General features: G+C 37.8%; 3 protein-coding genes across 7 annotated transcripts in view; 2 read left to right on the top strand and 1 right to left on the bottom strand.

Annotated features, from left to right (window-relative positions):
• The first annotated feature begins 444 nt into the window (after positions 1-444).
• slc27a2b (solute carrier family 27 member 2b) lies at positions 445-7827 on the top strand. Its single transcript, XM_079412598.1, has 10 exons — positions 445-976; positions 1932-2141; positions 2291-2449; positions 2735-2859; positions 4841-5035; positions 5140-5230; positions 5331-5529; positions 6016-6113; positions 6978-7108; positions 7214-7827. The coding sequence occupies exons 1-10, from the start codon at positions 508-510 to the stop codon at positions 7388-7390; spliced, it is 1854 nt and encodes a 617-aa protein (XP_079268724.1). The 5' UTR covers positions 445-507; the 3' UTR covers positions 7391-7827.
• Positions 7828-8729: 902 nt separating this feature from the next.
• On the top strand, positions 8730-18029 carry LOC306867089 (long-chain fatty acid transport protein 2-like). The gene is made up of 10 exons (XM_079412597.1): positions 8730-9379; positions 10606-10815; positions 10994-11152; positions 11255-11379; positions 13531-13725; positions 13809-13899; positions 14113-14311; positions 14382-14479; positions 16155-16285; positions 16386-18029. The coding sequence occupies exons 1-10, from the start codon at positions 8905-8907 to the stop codon at positions 16560-16562; spliced, it is 1860 nt and encodes a 619-aa protein (XP_079268723.1). The 5' UTR covers positions 8730-8904; the 3' UTR covers positions 16563-18029.
• Positions 17430-22949, bottom strand: part of LOC306867088 (tight junction protein 1-like) — a 72748-nt gene continuing 67228 nt past the window's right edge. For 2 of the 5 annotated variants that reach the window (XM_079412593.1, XM_079412595.1), the window contains 4 exons: positions 22526-22949; positions 22227-22444; positions 21117-21221; positions 17431-19238 (listed from right to left, as the gene is read on the bottom strand). In XM_079412593.1, coding sequence (XP_079268719.1) covers positions 19144-19238; positions 21117-21221; positions 22227-22444; positions 22526-22949 — 842 coding nt within the window. In that variant the 3' untranslated portion in view covers positions 17431-19143. Of the gene's footprint in view, positions 19239-21077; positions 21222-22226; positions 22445-22525 lie in introns of all 5 variants that reach the window. The other 3 variants (XM_079412592.1, XM_079412596.1, XM_079412594.1) reach the window with 3 other exon arrangements.

The raw sequence follows: 22949 nt of genomic DNA, 5'->3' as shown, positions 1-22949 counted from the left end.
ACATCCACTTTTTAGCTATCATTCATTTACTATATATAAATGGTAACAGGGTTGACATTTGACAGGGAAAACTGACACATCTAATTTATTTAGCCTTCTCATGTAGTTCCATTCATGAGAAACCAGGAGACACATTCTGAAGAATGTTGAATTCTGACCACAAGCTCTGCAGGACATGAGGGGGAAATGGGCATATTCTCCTTATGAGAAAAAACCTAGGATAAGGTGATATCTGGTTGGTTTCTTGGAACAGTATAGGATTACTAATTACTTTAAAAGAGAAATAATATGCTAACAGGATTGTCTGTGTTTCCCGTCTTCTCTGATAATTTATAGCGTGGTTAATAACTGTTCATATGTATCCAAGCCTATTAATATTGCTTCATTTCAAAACTCTCAGCTCAAGTATGCGTCCATTCCCACAAAACGAAGCACCGCCCTCTCAACTTGTTATCTAAATGTTGCGCTCTATTAGAAAGTAGGTTTTACGCAAAGGAATCGGATCTCATGATGTTTTGGTTTATTGTAAGTGCCATTTTACTTTTATTTGCCTTAAGATTTCGTTATCCTTACTTTATCGCAGAGGCCAAGTACGTGTGTCGGACAGCTATAGCTGTATACCGTATAACTAAATATTTCAGATCCAAACCCTTCTATACATTAGTGGATCGATTCTCGGAATCCGTTCAGAAGAACCCGCACAAAGCTTTCATTCGCTTCCAGGATGAAACATACTCGTACGCGCAGTCGGATAAACAGAGTAATAAAATCGCGAGGAGTTTGTTGAAGCACGCGGATCTTCATGAAGGAGATACAGTTGCGGTCCTTCTTGGAAACGAGCCCATGTTCTTGTGGATCTGGTTGGGTTTGGCCAAGATCGGATGTTCTGCTGCTCTTCTCAATCATAACATCCGATCCAGATCACTTCTGCACTGCTTCACCTGCTGTGGGGCCAGTGTGCTGATAGCTGGTGCAGGTAATGCTAAGTTTTGTTTGTCAAATGCAGTCAGTGCTTGATGTAGTAACTGTATTCACTGTAAAGCTGTTGACTCCGTATCTGAGATGACCTTGTCACGTCTGTCTCACCAACGTTGGCTACACTATTATTAACTTTTAGTAACACAAATGGAAGCATATGAACTTTGCTCAGCCTATTTAAAAAAAAAAAAAAAATTGAGAAATGTCTTAGGAACAAACATGCATATGTTGATATTCATTTTAAGTGCAGTTACTCAAATTCTTAAGTTGTGTAATCTTTTCTTAAGAACTTTAAGATTTTTTTCTTAAGAAAATGAGACGTTTGGTGTTACCTGAGCAGAATGTCTCAAAGAAAAACACCTCAATTGCTGTGTTTTTGCGTTGCCTGCATATTACTGTAATAATCATAATAAGCTCGCGCACTATTTTCGTTGCGCCTAGTTTTTAAAGTTTTTATTTGTCTTCTGTCGTGTGAAGAAGTATCAGGGTCGAACTGAATGATGTCTGAGTACTCGGTTCTGATTATTAAATCACCTCTGTAAACACATGGTTGCATAATTATGGGTAAAAAAAAGAAGGTAATTGTGGCTTTTTATCTGATTCAAACTTTATACTTTATCTGATTCAAAGATGCATATCTCGCAATTCTTTATATCTCGCAAGTTGCAATTTTTCTCGCAATTCTACTTTTTTTCTCAGAATTGCAGGTTTATATTTTGCAATTCTGTGTTTGTGTCTCACAATTATGCAATTCTGAAAAAAGTCTAAATTGTAAGATATAAACTTATGAGACCTCACAATTCCCTTTGTTTAACTTTTTTATCCCATGGTGGAAACAAGCGTCCATTGCTCTTTGCCTCCACATTGTGGATTAAAATTGTGTAACTCACATCTAGCCATAGATTATCCCTGCATATAGGCTATATTTCCTACTTTGAAAAACCCTCACGTAGAACTGCAGGATGCTGTTGAGGAGGTGCTGCCCGCTTTGAGAGAGCAGGGAATCTCTGTCTATATACTGACTGACCATGTGACCACTGAGGGAATGGAGAGTCTTACAGACAAGATCGCACAGGCCTCAGACGAGCCGATTCCTGCAGACCTGAGGGCCAACATCACCTTCAGCAGCCCAGCGGTGTACATCTACACATCAGGCACGACAGGTAAGACTGGATTCAGTGACTGATGTGTTACTGTACTCTGATTTTGACTGAGGATGGTTTTGCACCGGACAGAATGGACAGAAGTGTCAGTAAAATGACAAATCTGTAAATAATAAGTGAGTGAAGTTCATGAGCCATGTCCCCTGCAGGTCTTCCAAAGGCAGCAGTGATTGCTCAGCGGAGGCTGTGGGCCATGGCCTCCTTTCCTTCCATTTGCGGTGTGAAGTCTGATGATGTGGTGTACATCTGCCTTCCCTTGTATCACAGTGCTGGCTTTGCTGTTGGATTCAGTGGTGCTATTGAAAGAGGTATGAATTTTTCTTTTGACTTTGTGTTTGTAATCCAAAATGTCTTGTTTTACTTTTGTGCATGTGTTGCTTTAATGGATGTTGATTTTGCTTAGCATTACAATTTGTGTATGTGCTTTCATGAATGTTGATGGGGGTTTTTTTGTCTCTTTTTGATTATGTGCTTGTGGATGCAGATTTTTTTTTTTGAGTGTGCGTTCATGGATGCTGATTTTATTTTTGTTTTGCTTTACTTTTTTGGACTTTTTTCCTTTTGTTTCATGCTTTGGTTTGTTTTGTATTCAGGAGCGACTGTTGTCGTGAAGAGTAAGTTTTCTTCCTCTCAGTTCTGGGAGGACTGCAGAAAATATAATGTCACTGTGATACAATATATTGGAGAAACAATGCGCTACCTCTGCAGTACACCAAAGGTATTTCAACATTTTAAGAAGCCAAACAACAACACTGAGTCTTCCTCTTTTTTTTGTCATCTACAGTACTATGAATGGGTGGTTGTGTTGGTTGCCCACTGATGTATGTAATTAAGAGTGGGGTAAGCTGAGCCAATCTATAAGTTGTCCTTTTGATCCTTTATTTAAACAATTCACAAAAATCTAACCTTTCATTGGATAATAAGAATTTAAAATGGGGGGAAATATCATTATGAAATAAATGTTTTTCTCAAACACACACAATTAACGGCACCCTTTTATTCAATACTTTTTGAATCCTCCATTTGTCAGTTTAACAGCTCTAAATGTTCTCCTATAATGCCTGATGAGGTTAGAGAACACCTGACAAGAGATCAGAGGCCATTCCTTCACCCAGAATCTCTCCAGACCCTTTAGATTCACAGCTCCATGTTGGTGCTTCTTCTCTTCAGTTCACCTCACTCATTTTCTACAGGGTTCAGGTCAGAGGACTGGAATGGCCAGCAGAAGCTTGGTTTTGTGCTCAGTGACCCATTTTTGTGTTGTTTTTGAGGTTTGTGTTTGGATTATTGTACGGTTGGAAGATCCAAACATGGCCCATTATAAGATTTCTAACAGAGTCAGCCACTTATTGATTTTTTATCTGTTGGTATTTGATAGAATCCATGATGCCATGTGTCTAAACAAGATATCCAGGACCTCCAGCAGAAATATAGGCCCACAACATAAAAAATACAGCAGTATATTTCATTGTACATTTTCATTGTACACATTTTCATTGTGGTCCATGGAGAGTCTTTAGCCACTCATACTCTACTTCTCACCGTGCATTAGGACGATATAGACACGTCCTCTTCCAGGCAGTTTCGTAACATTTTATGTTGATTGGAAATTCTTAATTATTGCGTTGATGGTGGAAATGGGAATTTTCACTGCTCTAGCTCTTTTCTTAAAGCCACTTCACTAATTTGTGAAGCTCAATTATCTTTTGCAGCACATCAGAAATATATTCTTTGGTTTTTCTCATTGTGATGGATGATTTAAGGGAATTTGGGGTTTGTTTTCTCTCATAATTTATATTTCTGTGAAACAGGAAGCCATGGCTGGATAATTTCATGTTCATAATCACCCTGGAGTGCTCAAAATTGTGAATATGAATGGGAATATACTTCAGAGATATTTTACTCATAAGAATTTCTAGGGGTGCCAATAATTGTGTCCCAACGTGCATTTGAGAAAAATATTTATTTCATAACGATATTTCCCCCCATTTTTAATTCTTATGATCCAATGAAAGGTTAGATTGTGAATTTTTTTTTTTTATAAAAGATCAAAAGGATTAACAATGCAGATTAATTTTCACAGCCTTCTTTGATATTTACCAAGGGTGCTGATATTTTTGACCATGACTGTATTAAATGCCTTATGAAATTTGCATCACCCCCCACTAAAAAATTCAGAAAATGCAGACTTTTCCAAACAGAGAAATGCAACCCACAACTATGCATACAGTGACAAGTAGCCTACTTATTACAACAAAGAAAAACATGAGCAATATTAAATGCCTAAAATAGTCTAACAGGCAAAAAAATAAAGGCTACATTTTGTAATTTATTTGTAGATGTTAGCCAGATAGCTAGCTAGTTAGTCTAATTACTAATCCTACATCAGTACTTCTGCAGCGATGTAGGACGATTTTGAAGTTGGAGGAGAAAATGAGATGAGTTCACGCAGAGCTAGACAAGAGGAGCGTTTGAGGTTAAAAAGTATATAAATTGTAAATTCTTTTAGAAAATAACCAATCGTTATTTTCTAGGCAACTTCCTATGTCGCCTATGCCACGGCCCGGCCCTGCTGCTGTATATGAATGCAGTTATGTTGGCGACACATCTTACCCCACTCTCCGCTCCAGTGTCTGCAGTGCTCTGTTTGCTCTGCACAATAAGCTGTTTCCTCATCTTTGTTCTCTCATCCTTAAAAGCGTGTTAGTGACCAAGTACACAATGTCAGAATGGCCATTGGGAATGGGATCAGACCAGAGGTGTGGAGGACATTCATAAGCAGATTCGGAAATGTTGACATCAAAGAGTTCTACGGCTCAACCGAGGGAACCCTGGGCTTTTTGAACTATGCTGGGAAAATTGGGGCCGTCGGTAGAGTGAATTTTTTTCATAAGGTAGATTTACTGAAGTTTTCAGTGAATGTGGTCATCACTCTTTTACATTAGACAAGTACAGAAATGAGAACTGTTAAAATTGTCTGAACACAATGTTATTTCAGAAAATCTATCCATATGCGTTGGTTAAGTTTGACCAAGAACAAGAGGAGCCTGTGAGAAACGCAGAAGGATTTTGCATAGAAGTAGCTAAAGGCAAGTCAAATGTTCATTCGTTTGTATGCATAAAATGTGAAGTGTTTCGCACAGTTGTTTTGTTTTTACTTTGACAAACGTGTCATTGACTGTAATACAGGTGAAACAGGTCTATTAGTATCAAAGATTACCCAGAAGGCCCAGTTTGTTGGTTATGCCAGAGATCCCAAACAGACAGAGAAGAAGAAACTCTACAATGTGTTTGAGAAGGGAGATGTTTACTTCAACTCTGGAGATCTGTTCAGGACAGACCACGAAAACTTCATCTACTTCCAGGATCGGGTGGGCGACACTTTTAGGTGAAAAAATGCCATTCAAATTGTTGTTTTATAGAGCTAGGAATCGATTCCAAAAAGAATTAGTTTCAAGGCATTGGGAATCAAGAATCGATTTCAAAGGTTGGAATCAATTCAATCAAAAGGAATGGACTCTTCTTTAATAGTTCAACAGTCATTAATACATCTCTCATTTGCTCACTAATACTGATGAGTAGTCCGATTAATTAATTAAAGTTTCCTACAATGTAATTTTGCACCTAAAATGTACAATACAGACACTGATGCACAAACAGTATATCTTGTAGTCATGGTAAGATTTAGTGAACATGTTCTTCTAATGTTTAAAAAGAAAGGAGGGTTTGAAAACCACAGTGAAGAGTTGATTCCAGGAATCAGAATTTTGGAATCGATCAGCCCTCTTGTTCTACTTTAAAGCAGAAGTTACAGCTTTAATATTACATTCAAATAGAAGAATCTTAAATAACTGCATCATCTTCTTCATCTCAGGTGGAAAGGGGAAAACGTTTCCACAAATGAAGTGTCGGACCTCTTGACTATGGCAATGAGTATCGAGGAAGCAAATGTATACGGCGTTACAGTTCAAGGTTTAATGCTACTTCACTCCTTTTAGAATAGTTCACATAGAAATTTCAATTTGCTGAAAATTTACTCATCCTCAGACCATTCAAGATGTAGATGAGTTTGATTCTTCATGGGAACAGATTTGAAGACATTTATCATTATTGCTGATGCTCTGCAGTGAATGGGTGCCGTCAGAATGAGAGTCCAAACGGAAACAAACATCACAATAATCCACAAGTAATAATACCACTCCAGTTCATCAGTTAACATCTTGTGAAGCGAAAAACAGCGTGTGTAAGAAACAAATCCATTAAGACATTTTTAGGAGTCCTCTATCCAGAATATTGCTTTCTCCAGTGAAAAAAGTTGTCTCGTGTGAATAAGAAGGGAAATATGCACAGATCAAACACCGTTTGCAAGAAAAAAAATCCAAAAAAGTCCAAAACAGTTCTAAACAAATACGTTGGTGGATGTTCATGTGAGAGACAATAGGAGATGGACTAATCACTGGAGGAAACATTATTATGGATTATGGACTCATATTTTGGCGAGAAGCAATGATATAAAGTTAAAACATCTTAATGATTAATTGGTTTCTTAAAAATAAACAGCTTTTCACATCACATGTTAATTGATGGACTGGAGTGTGGATTATTGTGATGTTTTTATCAGCTGTTTGGACTCTGACGGCACCCATTTAATGCTACATTTCTCCAAATCTGTTTCAGTGAAGAGACAAACTCATCTACATCTTGAATGGCGCTTGGGGTGACAACATTTTCAACACATTTTTATGTTTGGGTGAACTTTTCAGTTGACATTCACACCACTAGTTAATATTTCTTCCAAACCCATTAGTGACACTTAATCTTTTATTGAATTTAAAGGGTATGAGGGACGGACAGGAATGGCTACCATCACGCTGAAGAAAGATCATCAGTTTGAGCCCGGTGCCATTTTTAGTCACGTGACCACTTACCTCGCCTCTTATGCCAGACCTCGTTTTATAAGGATCCAGGTGACTTCACAATGCTCTTTCTGAATACATGATCCCTTTGTAGTGTCAGTGTATTTATGTACTCTTTCATGTTTCTCAAGTAAGTCAAAGGATTTCTGATTGCAGGACTGTTTGGCTGTGACTTGCACTTTCAAACAGCTGAAAGGGAAGCTGGTAGAGGAGGGCTTCAACCCTGCTGTAATCATCGACCCTCTGTTTATTTTAGATGAGACGATGAAAAGCTACAGACCTCTGACACGTGACACATATCAGTCGATATTGGACGGTCACTTCAGATTGTGAAGAGCAGGATGTTCAAGTTATGATTTAATTTTTAAAAAATCTATCCTTTAATTTCTTCTGACTCCCGACTCAGTTGGACAGTAACTGTCCAGAGATCACAATTAACTCACAAAAATGCAATTATTATTATGTCTGTACTTTAAATTTAACATTTATTGGTGTAAATAATTATTTAGCTTATTGTGCATATTTCAAAAGTCTTTAAGTTTATTTTGTATCACACTATGACAACATTATTTAAAAAGATAAAACAGTTTGAAAAGTTCTTTATTGTCAATCTCAAAAGAGTCTCTGTAAGAATTTGATACTATGGTTTCCCTGTATTCTGCAGTGAACAAATAGTTTCGTAAGAGTTTGCTGCAAGATGACTGGCTCCCACAGAAACCCTCCCACTGGCTCATGTCTCAAAGGCTGAATTGAATGAGGGTTGCCATGTTGTGAGTTTAAAATACTCATGCACTCAAATTAATTTCTTTTTTGTTATTTGTAATTTAAGTGGAAAATTTGATTAAAAAAATATAAAGAAATTAAATGCATTTAAAAAAAGTGAACGTTGTGCCATTTTAAATGTAATTATTAGATGACGAGTAGAGAGTATTTGATTATGGAATATTAAAATTCATACGAAACTCTTCATGAATTTGCCACAGAAGTTGTTTAAATCATTATTTCAAGTCTTTAAATAATTATCAGCCCACATAATAAGTTTCTGTAACATAATGACCTACTTAATATGCAATTATTTAATGTCACTGCATGGAATTAAACACCAAAACACAAAGATTTCCTCTGTGCTTAACTACTGTAAACTGGGGAGCTTAAAATAAAGCGAAAGCAGCCTTATATTTGTTACGCCAGAGAAAAATCTGGAACTGTGTTTAATTTTGTGTACAACCACGGCAAACAACATTATCAGATCTAAAATAGAATTAACTCTGAATAGACATTTACCAGACATGAAAATATTCTAGCAACACGCAATTTGTACAAAAAAAAAAACTGCAAAATTGAAAAAAATTAATGTCAGCAGTAACAAATTTTGTAATTTTGCGTACAACCGTGGCAAATTATTATTATTATTTTAATTTTCACTCAAAATCAGCAAATCTAAAATCTTTGCTTGGAAAAACTACTCTTAATAGACACTTACCAGATGTCACATGAAAATATTTGTACAAAAAATTACAACAAATTCAGCATCATTTCCTTTAAAAATGTTCATTACCAACAACTTAACCACAAATCACAGTTAACTATCTGAATGCATTGGGAGACCTGGTTTCTCTTATTAAAAACCTGTGGAAACAAGGCACCGATTTAATTAAGGATCTGGCAACCCGATGGGACTCTAGTCGGGGGTGGATCAGAATGATATAATCTCTCTCTGGAGCCCCAAAAGGGCTGAACTTGCATTTCGAGAATGTGGCCCATGCATTTTAAGACTGTGGAAGTGGTGTCAGGCTATGGCATATAGTTGATCTCAAAGCCCTAGTGCTGTCCAAGCTCTGGTAAACATGTATGTGTGGATCACTCTCCTCGCAGGCTTGGCTCTTCTCCCCGCGCTGCTGAAAACTTTCTTCCCATGGCTTCTCCAGGACTGCGTGTATATGTACAGGGCTCTTGGATGTGGGATCCGATTAAATGTATACAAAAGGAAAACTCCGTTCTATAGTATTGTGGACTGCTATTTGGAGGCGGTGAAGAAACACCCTCGAAAAGTGTTTATTCATTTCGAGAGGAAGACTTACTCTTATGAGGAGGTGGATAAGGAGAGTAACAAAGTAGCGAATGCGCTGCGCTCGGAGGCTGGGCTCAAAGAAGGGGACACGGTCGCGCTTTTCCTGGGGAACGAGCCCCGTTTCGTGTGGACCTGGCTCGGCCTGGCTAAGCTCGGCTGTCCCGCAGCGCTCCTGAACTTCAATATCAGATCCAAATCACTCCTTCACTGCTTCTCCTGCTGCGGGGCGAACGTGCTCTTAGCAGCTGCTGGTGAGGTTTATATGCACCGAGAGATGCTATAGCGGCGGAATGCCATGTTTGCTCTCATTCCCAACCATTTTCTAAATGCGTGCATGCCTTTGAGACGTACTTGGCCTTCTTAAACATATAAAACAGAAATTGATACTTTTAAAAATATTCGAACTCTTAATAAATAGTTACTTATGCAATAAAGCAGATGTTGTTTATATTACAATTAAAAAGGGGGTTGTTAGGTCCCGCGTGCTAATTACGGACTATATTTGTTACATCTAGCAATGTTTCAGCTATATTGTTTCTTACATACAATTTTATATAAATATTAAGGTTTAAAATATAAAAATGTAATGATAAAAAGGCATGTTATTTAGTAAACTGATCAACTGCAATCCTTCCGCTATAAGATATAGTTCCTGCGCGCAGTGATTTTCGCACCACTGAAAAGTTGTATTGACCAATCAGAAGGCAGAACTGAAACAGGTTTTCTCCTTGTGGCCAATGCATTCCCAACTCACAATTTATTCAGTGTGAACGGAGCCAAAAACACCTGAACAATGTGTGCCCTTTGCTTTGACACGTGCAACAAAAACAGATATTGTGCTTTCAGTTTTAGTTCATTTGACCGATACTGCGCCAAACCATAATGGCCCAAAACACCACTTTTGGGCCATTACATAACATAAAGACCTTTTATGTTAGATTAAGAAATTTAAACATTTTAAAAACGACACTTTTTGCCTGGAAGACTTTTCATATCGTTATGTGACCGCGATGATAGAGATGCCATGATATTGATAATACCGTTACATCCCTACAAAAAGAGGTTTGCAGCCAAAATTGTTTACCATTTACTGCACTGTTATTCTTCTACTTATTTACCTATAAATCTAGCTTGTTTTAGAAAACGGTTACTTTTGAGTTGAAAATATTATCCGGTGGATAATATGAAAAAAAGAGCACAATAATGAAGCTGTGCTTGAACCCCACTTATGGGTTTAAGGGGAACATAAGACAAAAGTTTGAGAAGCACTGGCCTAGAGAACTCGAGGACATGCTCTGCGTGTAAAAACCCGCCTGTTTCTTTGGGAACCGATTTCTGGAAGACTTTTGCATGATATTAGAATCTGCTTTTGTTAATCGTAATTGTTTTTAAAATCATATTGAAAATCAACATTTTAACCCTCTGAAATCTTATAGTCACGTGTGTCAGTAACTGTAGTGAAGTGTGTCTCTTGCAGAGCTTCGCGATGCTGTTGAGGAGATATTGCCGGCACTGAAAGAGAAGGGGATAACTGTATACCTCCTGTCGGATGAGTGCACTACAGACGGCATTCAGTGTATCGGTCAAGCCATCGCCAAAGCTTCAGATAAGCCTCTGTCCCCGTCTCTCAGGTCCAACATCCAGATCAGGACTACAGCACTGTATATCTACACTTCCGGCACTACAGGTATCTGACACATGTAGTGGATTATGTAATATTTATTGTTATATTCCTATACAGCAAATCAAAGCAGGCCGATACTGCTGATAAAAAATGCTAACTATATAGTCACCGATATATGACTCCTTAAGTACTGTATATATAATGTGGATCCTAAATAACATTGGGATTTCGGTCCATGGAGGTCTTCCTAAAGCAGCATATGTGACCCATGAGAGGGTCTGGGCTTCATCGTTCATCCAGGGTGTTTGTGGAGTGACCTCTGAAGACATATTCTACATCAATCTGCCTCTGTATCACAGCGCTGGATTCCTCATCGGACTGGTCGGATCCATTGAAAGAGGTTTAATGGATTATATTATATGCAGATTTTATAGTTAGGAGATTTAGATTAGCCTTGTTGTTTTATATATAGTGCGGCTTACATCTTACATATTTTCTCCAGGTAACACTGTGGTTCTGCGGAGCAAATTTTCTGCCTCTCAGTTCTGGGACGACTGCAGAAAGTACAACATAACTGTGATGCAGTACATTGGTGAAACACTGCGCTACCTCTGCAATATGCCAAAGGTAAACGCGCATATGTTTTATAAGTATGGAGATATTTGTTTTTAGGGGCTTAAACTGTCATTCGCATGAGCTGCCTAGACTTATGAAGACTTGTCCAAAAGGTAGGCAGCAAAATTATTTTTTCGAGTTGCAGCCATATTACCAAAATTTCAGCTGTATTTTGTCCTTTGTCAATAGTGTAGTGATGTGTGAAGCACAGTTCACACAGAAGTCACTGTCAAACCAAACAGAATCCATGTGACCAACTGTAACCCATTGCAAATTCTGCGTGAAGAAATATTTCACCCTGGTGTGAAATTTTAGATTGCATGGATTCCTATTTAAAGTGCTCCTATTATGGGTTATGAAAGGTTCATATTTTGGTTTTGGGAGTCCCCAACAACAGGTTGACCTGTATGCAAGATCAAAAAACACTTTCATTGTCTTATAGTATGCATTTATTTTTACCTTATTTGCTCAACAACTCCCAAGTTTTCCCAGGTCTGCGTGCGCAACAAGTGGGCGGGCAATATGCTAATGTTTCATGTTGACGTCAAAATGAAACCGCTTGGGATTCGTTTTAAAAACGACTCATTTCAATGATTCAGAGTCGACTCTTTCTTTTGAGAGACAATAACTTTATACACGGTCCACTTTCAGATTTAAAACTTTGCAGGATGTTTTCATTCACTTGAATGAAAGGTATTTTCAAAAATCCATAATAGGGGCACATTAAATGACTGAGTTTCAGTTACGAAAATTTGCTCAATAATGGTAAATGTTAATGCACATTTGTATCCCAGAATATATTGCAACCAAAAATCTTCCCAGATGGTGGTTAGAGAAAACATAGCGTTTAAAGTTGACTCTTTCATTCAGTATTTGTGTAAACCAGGGGTAGGCAGCGTCGGTCCTGGAGTGCTGCTGTCCTGTAGAGTTTAGCTCCAACCCTAATCAAACACAACAAGCTAATCAAGGTCTTCAGAATTACTAGGGCTACAGACAGGGGAGGTTTTTTTCAGGGTTGGAGCTAAACTCTGCAGGACATCGGCACTACAGGACCGACATTGCCTACCCTTGGTGTAAACTGTTTTTAGGCTTGTTAGAATATCAAGTTGTTAGCTTAGCAACATTCAAGATGGTGGACAGAGAAAAATCATGACTATAAATATTAGGGCTGGGACGATAAATCGCAGATGGCTCGACAATCGATTCCAGAGAAATCGCGCTGCATTCGGAAAATCTCAGAATCAATCCAGGAATAGATTCTGCATCGATTTATCGTCCCAGCCCTAATAAATATATTTCATTCAATACTGAAAAATATTGATTAAAAAGTCAAATTTACTAAACTGCAGCTCACGTGAACAATGGTGAATGTGACTGCACCTGTTAGCTTAGCAACATGCTAACACGAAACCAAAGACTATAAATATACAAAGACAGTTCACTCCTATTACTTGTGAATGGGAGAAACTGCAAAGCACAATATGACGGAATATGCCCCGCCTTTTAAATGAAAGAGCCAATCGCTGATTGTCACTGCAATGGCTGTTAGAAGCCCCGGTTCCCATTATAACCTGAGACTTGCGCTAAGGACTGCACGTGCACATTGGTTGGTCTAGTCTGAAAAATAAGCTTTTTTTTAATGCTATTTGAGCGTAAACGACAACATTCATGGGGCACGTTCATTTCAGATTTTGTTGCCGATTTGAAATATGTGCTTTAATTGTGAGTTCAGCGAGCAGTTTTTGAGATTTCAGTATTCCCCCATTCATTTAGATAGGACTTGGATGCTAAAAATAGCTGCCTGGAGTCGTTGCAAATATGAGTGAACAGACTTTTCTTGAGAGGGACTTTGATGAATGGAGTTTCCTACATTTACACATTTAGCAGGGACTTTTTGCTTTTAAGTGACTTTCATTGCATTAAAAGTTTATTGTGAATTTTATCAGTTCACGCATTCCCTGGGAATCGAACCCATAACCTTGTTGTTGGTAGCACCATGTTCTACTATTTGAGAACTTCCACTATTTGCGTGACCGTTAGCATGTTCCCTTATAAGGCAGCTCACCTAGTTACGGTCTCAAATTTGTCTGGAAATTCTTTGGGACAGTGCAAAGACAAAAACAAAAACACAAACTAGGATGTTCTTTCCACTTCATGTTGCAGAAAGACAATGACCGAGACCACGAAGTGAGAATTGCCATTGGAAATGGTGTACGAGCAGATGTCTGGAAAGAGTTCCTGAACCGCTTCGGATGCATTCATGTCCGAGAGCTCTATGCCGCCACCGAGGGAAATGTCGGCTTTATCAATTACACCGATAAAGTCGGAGCAGTCGGTCGTATCAATATTCTCAGCAAGGTTAGTACTGACGATACACATTTCTTAGCCTTGAGAAAAGCATCTGTATGCAAAGTCAGCTTGATTGCCTTTGTACTCCACAGGTGTTTTTCCCCTTTTCCATTATTAAGTTTGACATTGAGAAAGAAGAGCCTGTGAGGAACGCTGAGGGTCTGTGTATCCCAGTTGGAAAAGGTAAATCAGGTGCTAGCTTTGTGGATTTATGGTATTATTCATTTTATTGTTATGTAGCGTCTGTAAAGATAGTACGAGGTGTTTGTTTAGGCTAGTATTTGAGGTTTTAAGACCTTTTGAGCAGAACATGGTCATAAAAAGTTAATGTTTAACCCTGAACGTCTTACATGTGCAGCTTTAGCCCTGCAATCGTTGATATTAAATGTTTTGTAGATGAGGTGGGCCTTCTAGTCGGGAAAATCACAAAACACACCCCTTTTATCGGTTATGCTGGGAACAAGCAGCAGACCGAGAAGAAGAGACTCAGTGATGTGTTTGTGAAAGGAGACCTGTATTTCAACAGTGGAGATCTGCTGAGGATCGACAACGACAAATTTGTCTACTTTCATGATCGAGTTGGAGACACGTTCAGGTAGCGGAGCTGAAGCATCATTTGTGCACTTAAAGAGTTTCAAGCATCGCATTAACATTTGTTTTTGCAGGTGGAAAGGAGAGAATGTGGCTACAACTGAGGTATCAGATATTCTCATGATGGTTGACTGTATTGAGGAAGCCAATGTGTATGGAGTCAAAGTTGAAGGTAGATGTTATATTTGAAATTTGAAGGGTTGGGAATTGAATGGATTTATTGATACTTTATTCATTCCATTGATGGTTCTTGAAGGTACGGAAGTTCTAAGCGGCCATGCATTATTATAATTTTTCTGTCTTGTTTTCTCGTGATCACGACTTAATTTTCTCGTGATCTCGACATAACGAAAGTTGTTTTGTCGTTATCACGACTTAATTTTGTCTGTGTATTCGGCATGAGAAAATGCTATAGAAGCAGCATCATCGCAGCATCATGGATGATCGTATTCGCTTTTACTTTGATCAGGGACTCGCTCAAACTGAAATAATAAAAATATGGTATAAGTACCATCCCAAATATTGAAGGTGTTGTGTGTGTGACCGACTACATTGATCCATGATAGAATACTTGTCATGCATATTCATACTCGGACATTTTAGCTCTGTGTCTGTCAGTGATTGACGACTTACACATAAGTGTTCGACACTTGAGAAGGAGGCTGTCGGGTCTGCAACTTTATCGTCGAAGACAATTATAGCAACCCTGATTTTCTCATGATAGCTACAATTACGTCGTGAGAAAACGGTTTTTAGGTTGAGATCAACAAATTTCGTTATGTCGAGATCACGAGAAAATTAAGTCGTGATCACGAGAAAACAAGACAGAAAAGTTATAATAATGCATGGCCGCTTAGAACTTCCGTATGAAGGTGATCAATGTAGTTTTATTCATGAATCATTCATTTCATGGGCCTTTTTTTTTTCCTTCAGCAAGGTGTCATTACATTTATGCATTTGGCAGATGCTTATCCAAAGCGCCTTAAATTGCATTCGTGTTCTTGATTTCCTTGGGCCAATCACAGACTGCGAGCACATGAAAACAATGGCCAATCAGAGGTTTAAGAATCCGCTCAAAATGCTAGCGGGAAATGCTGGCATAGTCACAACACTAATTTAAATCTCTTTAGCAATTGGAATATGACTCACTGATTCACACATTGAATCAAAACGGTTCTTGACAAGTGAGCCGTATATCATCATTTACAAAATTACTTTAACATAAAAATAATTCAGAGTGTAGGGCTTGTGAGATTAAAATCAGGCCAATTACTTGTAAATATGGAAATTTAAAAAAAGAGCAACCAAGTTTTGCTGTAATAAATGGTACTTCAGTAAAATAAACTAGAAAGAAAAAGTTAAATAATTTGGCTGAATTTATTTATGAGAAGGTAATTGAATCATTATTGATCACCCAAAAATTAATATTCTGTCATTGTTTACTCAGCCTCAGGTTGCTCAAAACCTGTACGAGTTGCTGAAAACAAAAGATATTTTGAAGAATGTTGGAAATTGGAAAATGTTGGTAAAAAAAAATAAATAAATACAATGAAGGTCAATATAGATCAACAATTGTTTAACAACATTCTTGAAAATATCTTTTTGTGGTCAACAGAAAGAAATTCATACAACTTTGGAATAACTTGACGGTGAATAAACTGACAATTTAAATTTTCGGGTGATCTGTCCCTTTTAAGAAAGCAGAGAAAATTTACAATTCTTCAATTCTTATCCACTGAAATACTATATATATATATATATATATATATATATATATATATATATATATATATATATTCAAAGCACACTTTTAATTGGACTTTCGTGCTAAAATCTCTCATCTTCAGGTCATGAAGGAAGGATTGGAATGGCAGCTGTAAAACTAAAAGAGGGCAGAGAGTTTGACTGCGTCAACACTTGCAGTGTTTTGGCAAACTATCTTCCAGTATACGCCAGACCTCGATTCATCCGAATTCAGGTTTGATGCCTTACCTCTATACATCTTCCCATGAATCCTGCTTGTAGACGCTATCCTCTTCAGTCTCTCTCTGATACTCATCAACAAATTTGTTTTTCAGAATTCCTTGGAAGTCACGGGAACTTTCAAGATGAAGAAAGTGAAGCTGGTGGAGGAGGGCTTTGACCCGACCTTAATACGAGATCCTCTCTACTTCCTGGACCTAACACAAAAGAGATACATTCCACTCTCTCAGGAACTTCACAAGTCGATCATGTCACAGGAAATTAAACTGTAAAAATCCATAGAATAAGCTAATGGTACAACTTTGAAATCTAACCAGTAGTTACCCACTAATCTCAGGGAAAACAAGTGATTCCAGTGAATGGTTTTAACCTTTACAGACCAACAGTCAACTGTTTTACATTAGTACTTTATGAAATGCATAAACGTGTGCCTTATTACTTAACATTTTAATAATGTTCATTTATAATAATCTCAAATAGACTAATAAGATTGTGGTACACTAAATTTACTTTATATAATACAACTAACTCAAAGCAGCGATTCTCGAATGGCTCATGGTTAGTAGAGATAATGTGAAATACGAATAATAAACTGTTAATAATGTAGCAAAATAGGCACAAAAGGCTTCTGATACAGTGTATTTTGCTAAATTCTAAGGCCGTGTCCAATCAAACGCTATGGTATTTTGGCGCAAATTTGTCGCTCAAATTAAATGTGAAAATTAAATGTACTTTTTTTTTTTTCTTTAGTACAATAATTGTGGTTCTGATTCACCACTTGCCACATACCAGTTGAGAGTCACTGCTTTATGGGTCGAAAGGTCATCCTGCTGACACAATGGCTTTTAAGAAAGCTGGTCACTGGATTTCTCAATGGTCTTGTGCCATCTAGTCAAGAGTTTGACTCTAATCAGCTGCAGTACGTTTTAAGTAGGTGAAAGGGCAAAATTCATGACCTCCCCTTTCCCATCAACCTCTGAGCTCAAAAATAAACATTTCTACAAACCACAAACCCAATTGAACCATTCATTCTGTACCCAATACCGGGGTCAATGACATTGCTTCCATTTCACAATCGGCAAGATTATCCAACACCACATTAATAAAGCAGTAAAAACTTTTTTTTTTCTTTTTTTTTTACTTTAAAAATGAATTTATTTGTTAATACAGTTGTATACTTAGAAATGTGCTGCAAAGAAAAAAAAAAAAACGAATGTCGCCACACAAAGTAAAGAAACTAAACCCGGGATGAAGCTGCGTCGTCGTATCAAAACAAAGTCATACTGATGTGCCTTAATAAACTGTCTATTAGTACAAAAATACATTTCAGGGCACACAATACAGCATCCAGTATCACAAATAAAGCCGGGGTCCAACCACCAACGCGGACCCTTCTGAAGTCCTTATTTAAACCGAGCACTTTTCTAGTTTGTAAATAATAAAAATGTTTCTGTAACTGTTAAAAATGCCATTATGTAGTGTTTTGTATATATGCTTTTGGTATAAAAGATAACGTCCTTTGCATGTATGTAATTTTTTTTTTATTCTTCTCCGTACTGCTAAGGTAAATTCCAAGGCTCAGAAGTATAACCGGAATACAAACATAACCAATGTTATAGTTTTCTTTTTTTTTTTTAAGAAATTTTTTCCATGTTACGTTTTTTTACAAAATAACAAAGATGTACAAAAGGTCATTTACAGCGAACCAAGGCCATATGCTAGCACAATATATACAGCTGTAATTGAAACATATCCTAGTGTTCTTGTATATTCTTTGACTTCATATGCATAGCAGTGAAAAAGCAGACCTGTTGATCAGACTTCATTATTTGTGTGCTAAATATCCCGCTTCATTACGGTGGGAGAGTTTCGTGCCCTTCCCTCTGTAACAGAAATTCGACGTTTGCTAGTCTTTCGGGTCAAAGTAACAAAACAACAAAACAAAAATGCAGATAAGGCATCACTGCTTGCAGTGTATGATGGGTAGGTTTGTGTACTCAACTTAGTAGCAGGCGTTTGGACCTGAGTCATAGCACATGCATAGATCTCTAGACAGCAGGAGTTTCGGAAAACCACAGTCAATGTTTATCTACGGTAAAACATCGCTAGAAAAGATCGCTTCAAAACGAGAGAGAGAGCCCATTTTTTTGTTGTTTTTTTCGTTTTTAGCCAGAGGGAAGTCCATGAGCAGATGAGTGCAACAATCACATTTCTTCAATGAGCAGTTCTTCTCTTCAAAAAGTTCAATTGTTCTTCATTCTCTACAAACCGACATGCTTTCCAGATCCGCGAAAATCCGTTACAGCGCTCCATGAAAAACACATGACCTCGCAAACAAAAAAGCTCTACATACCTCAACTTTTCTGTTTGGGAGCACATTGGTAGGATTCACTTGTTTTTACGTAAAACTACTTAATTTTTCCATCTACCCCCCCACCCCGGTTCTGTTCAAGACTATTTGGAGAAAAAGACGCTACAAATGTCAAAAATGGGATAACTTTTTCCGACTGTCTGTGGCACAGGTCATGCATTCCATTAGCAGTTCGATTTCATTAATTTATTTATTCAGTAATTTTTTGCAAGTCTTCAAGCACCAAAAGGTAAAGAAAAAGGCAAAACCAAAAAAAACTTAAAACAAAGAGGAAACCAAAGGGAACAGGAAAAGGAGCGCTCCGTAGCACTGCCATCAGTGCGGTTCTCGAAGAGATTTTTTGGGAACGACGCTTCAGCCCATCAAAGAAAAGAGGGAAGAATTAATACTTCATAAAGTGGTGCAAATCCCTCCTCCTGAGTAGAAGAACTGGAGAAGGGTCCATGCGCTAACGTTCAGTAACAGACCAGCTGTTGCTCTCTTCAGAAGTGGTCGATCAGCACGGACACACAGTTGGCGCCCACCAGGTAATTGGGGTCTCCTGGTAGACACTTGTTTTGCCAGCATTTGGGGTCACCTGTGGACATGTCAAGAGAAGGAACGTCATGAGGAATACGCTATTAAACACATCAATCTAAAAATCACACTAGGGCTGCACGATTTGTGAAAAAAAGGCTGTGATATTTCTGATAAATTATGATTTATGAAATTATGAAAAGAAAAAGCATCAGGTTTGCTGTGCTCGTTTGTAAGGGCTGCACAATTTAGCCCAAAATTGTATAATATAAAATATGTAATAATATATTAACATTCACTGCATTAGTTAACATGAACTAATAATAAAAAATACTTCTAAAATATTTATAAATCATAATTTAAACTTTTACATATATTGCAATCAAATCTGTTAATATTATTTAATTGACCTGATCTGTCATGAGCTAACAATGAACAGTTCTATTTTTATAAACTAACTTCAACAAAAATGAATAAATACTGCAGCAAAGCATTATTAATACATTAACTAACATTGGGACCTTATTGTAAATTGGTACCAAAGTATAATAATAATAATAATAAGAATAAAATATATTAACAACAATAATAATATTATTATTAGGAAATAGAATAGAAATATTAAACAAAATGAGAAATGTAAAATTCTCAGTAAAATAAAAATAAGTAATAATTTGTCTTGCTCACAGGTAAAAGAACACCGTGCCATGCTTCACACTGAAACACGCAGCACATATATTTTTATTTCATTAAAGTCACAGCCTTTGTGATTAGGGTTTGATTTGGATTAATCGTGCAGCCCTAATTCACACTGCAGCTAAATTCAGCTGTCACTCATTTTTTGGCTGCTCAATACTGTTCTGTTCGATTAATTAGGGGAGTGACAAATGAATTTGCTCCCGGAAAGATTTTCATCAGAAATAGCAATCAGGTTAATTTGTCATTTACGATCACAAGATGCCACATTAATCGCCATGCCAATCATTGTGAGATCAGGAGTGACTCCTAATTTAAGGAATTCAGTTTTGCAAATAAAATCAATCTGGTTTTGATTCCCTGAACCGAATGACTCTGTTTGGACAGGGCCTACTCACACTGCAGCTAAATTCAGTCACTACCCTTTGGAGCATTTAATCCAGTTCTGTTCACACACAGAAATTGGTTATGGGTGATAAAAACAAATTCACTCTTTAAAAAAAAAAAAAAAAAAAAAAGTTACAAATGTAAAATCAAAATTTGCTAGCATCCACCTGTCTTGTTTACAGCCACAAGACATCACCAGAGTAACCCAATTACTCCATTTAGACATGCCATTTTCACACTGCAGCTAAATTTAAGAGTCGCTCCTCTTTTGAACACTTAATTCAGTTCTGTTTGGTTATAAACGGATGTCACAACCAAATCCAGAAAAAACTTGTTAAAAACAGCAAATGCCAAACGGTTTCATTTGTTGGCATCCATATTTCTTATCTACAGCATCATTATCATTGTGTTAACCATCACAAGATCAGGAGTGACTCCTGTATTTATACACAAAGCGAATGCTAATTTAGATCTAACTCGCTCCTGGTCGTCTTCCTCAAACGTGGCCATACTGAGCCCAATGATGTGTGTCAGTTCCAGTCACATTTAACAATATTACATGGATTAATTGTGAATGAATAAGAGCTAAAGAGACATTAGGTGCATTTGTGATTAAGACTGGTGATAAATCGATGAAGCAAAGCAAGCGCACGGATCACACAGTGAAAGCATGTGATCAGGATAACGCTCAGCGTGAAATGTTAATTCAGAGAACCCAGAAAATGAAAGGAAACAACAAGATGAATAGCTGTTTCCAAACAGCTTCAATCCCGATCCCAAAAGACCCATCATAGGACAGAGAGAAAGCACAGCGTACCCGACGAGGAGTCGGAGGATTTTAGAGCAAAAGACCAACCATCAGGGGTCATAGACGCACAGTGTGGTAGACGCAGTTCCACGGGCTTCAGGAACTTCAGACCGTGAGGGCCGCACATCACCAGAGGACTGAGCAGAGTTTCACCTGGAAGAGCAGACAGGCTACAATAAGCTTCTGGAGCAACAGTGTGTCATTAATTCAACAACTATACCACCATTCAAAAGTTTGGGGTCAAAAAATACTATAAAGAAGTGTCTTAAGCTCTCCAAGGCTGCATTTATTTGATTACAAATACAGTAAAAACAGTAATATTGTGAAATACTATTAGAATTTTAAATAACTGTTTTATATGTGAATTTATTCCTGTGATCAAAGCGTCATTACTCCAGTCTTCAGTGTCACGTGATCCTACAGAAATCATTCTGATATGCTGATTTGATGTTCAAGAAACATTTATTATTACTACAATCAATGTTGAAATTTGTGTGTTAATATTTTTGTGGAAACATACATATATTTTCAGGATTCTTTCATAAATAGAAAGTTTAGCATAAGTCATAAATAGAACAGCATTTATTTAAAACATTTATTTTTTGGTAACATTATAAATTGCTTTACTGTCTCTTTTCATAAATTGAACGCATCCTTGGTGAATAAAAGTACTAATTAAAAAAAAAAAAAAACACTGACCACAAACAAATATTTTTATAAAACATAAAATTAAGATATCAGGTTCAGTGTAGCAAAACATTTGTTTGCTAATATTTTAAACTTGTTTAGCAGCACTGGATTTTGTGTAAACAAGTCTGGATTTTTTTTTTTATAGTTTGCATGCTGAACAATTCATGTATCTAAATTCATTTTTTTACACTAGAGCATGACAAAAATTCAGCTTTTGTGCATTTTTTTTTCTGCTGTGCACTGAACTTGATGTGAACAGACGTTAAACGAAACATATTGTTACCAGACAATACGTTTCTTTGTTGTTTAGTCTTTCAACTTTTATCTCAAACATGTTTTGCTTACATATGTGAAGTGAAAATTTACTTTAAAGCTAACAAAAGTCTAAAACAGAAAAACAAACAAACAAAAAAAATATACTGAAACAAAACTGAAAATAAAACAAACAAAAGTAGACGGGATTCAGACCTTTCTCTTTGTCCAGAGGGGGCAGAATGCTGTTGTCCCGGCACACTTTGAAGTAGATCTCCTGCTCTACGCTGTCTGGAATCGCTCCTTGCGGGATGATGATACTGACTCCTGTCTCAATGGAGCTCAATACCCCACCGTTACAGTTAAAGATGCCCCGCGCTGTGGCGACCACCGTGTGACCTTCGTCTTCCTCATCGTCCTCCAGTGCACTAGGGCTAGAAAACAGACAGCAGCGAGTCGTTTAGTAAACAGAAGGAATACATCCAGCTCTGGCTGATGTTCTTTCATCATCTTACCTGACAGGAACAGCCTTGGGAAGGGCGTTGATGTTGTTGTGCTGATACTTGGGCCTGTTGTCCATGGTGCGTGTGAAAGTGTCGACCCCGCTGTCGGTGTCCAGGGGCTGGGGCGAGATTTGAGGTTTCAGGTTGTTGTTCACACTGGGTTTGGACTGTGTGTCATTGGGAAGCAGGTTGTGGTTGAATTTGGGGCTCTCGAACTTGCGCTCGAAGGGTCGGGCGGAGCTGGTGTAAGGCTTGGGGACGTAGCGGTTGTAGCTGGTAGGGACGCTTAGCGTTTTGGGAGGGGCGTCCGTGCCGTTGATAGAAGACTTGGGGGGCAGGTAGCTGGTCTGGATGGGGTCGTCCCGGGTGGGAGCTCTGAGAGCCGACAGGTCCGGTTTGGCTTTGGGAGAGCTGTGAGGATCTGGCAGCGAGTTCA

This window comes from Barbus barbus (genome assembly GCF_936440315.1).
Source record: "Barbus barbus genome assembly, chromosome: 48".
Lineage (NCBI taxonomy): Eukaryota > Metazoa > Chordata > Actinopteri > Cypriniformes > Cyprinidae > Barbus > Barbus barbus.
The sequence above is the reverse complement of the archived record's forward strand: the minus strand, read 5'-3'. Positions and strand labels throughout refer to the sequence as shown.

Coding starts and splice junctions, on each gene's coding strand:
- slc27a2b (XM_079412598.1), top strand. CDS start 508: ATGATGTTTTGGTTTATTGTAAGTGCCATTTTACTTTTATTTGCCTTA. Junction 2,860..4,840: donor ACCTCTGCAGTACACCAAAG/GTATTTCAACAT, acceptor CATCCTTAAAAG/CGTGTTAGTGACCAAGTACA. Junction 5,231..5,330: donor TTGCATAGAAGTAGCTAAAG/GCAAGTCAAATG, acceptor ACTGTAATACAG/GTGAAACAGGTCTATTAGTA.
- LOC306867089 (XM_079412597.1), top strand. CDS start 8,905: ATGTATGTGTGGATCACTCTCCTCGCAGGCTTGGCTCTTCTCCCCGCG. Junction 9,380..10,605: donor CGTGCTCTTAGCAGCTGCTG/GTGAGGTTTATA, acceptor TGTCTCTTGCAG/AGCTTCGCGATGCTGTTGAG. Junction 13,900..14,112: donor GTGTATCCCAGTTGGAAAAG/GTAAATCAGGTG, acceptor AATGTTTTGTAG/ATGAGGTGGGCCTTCTAGTC.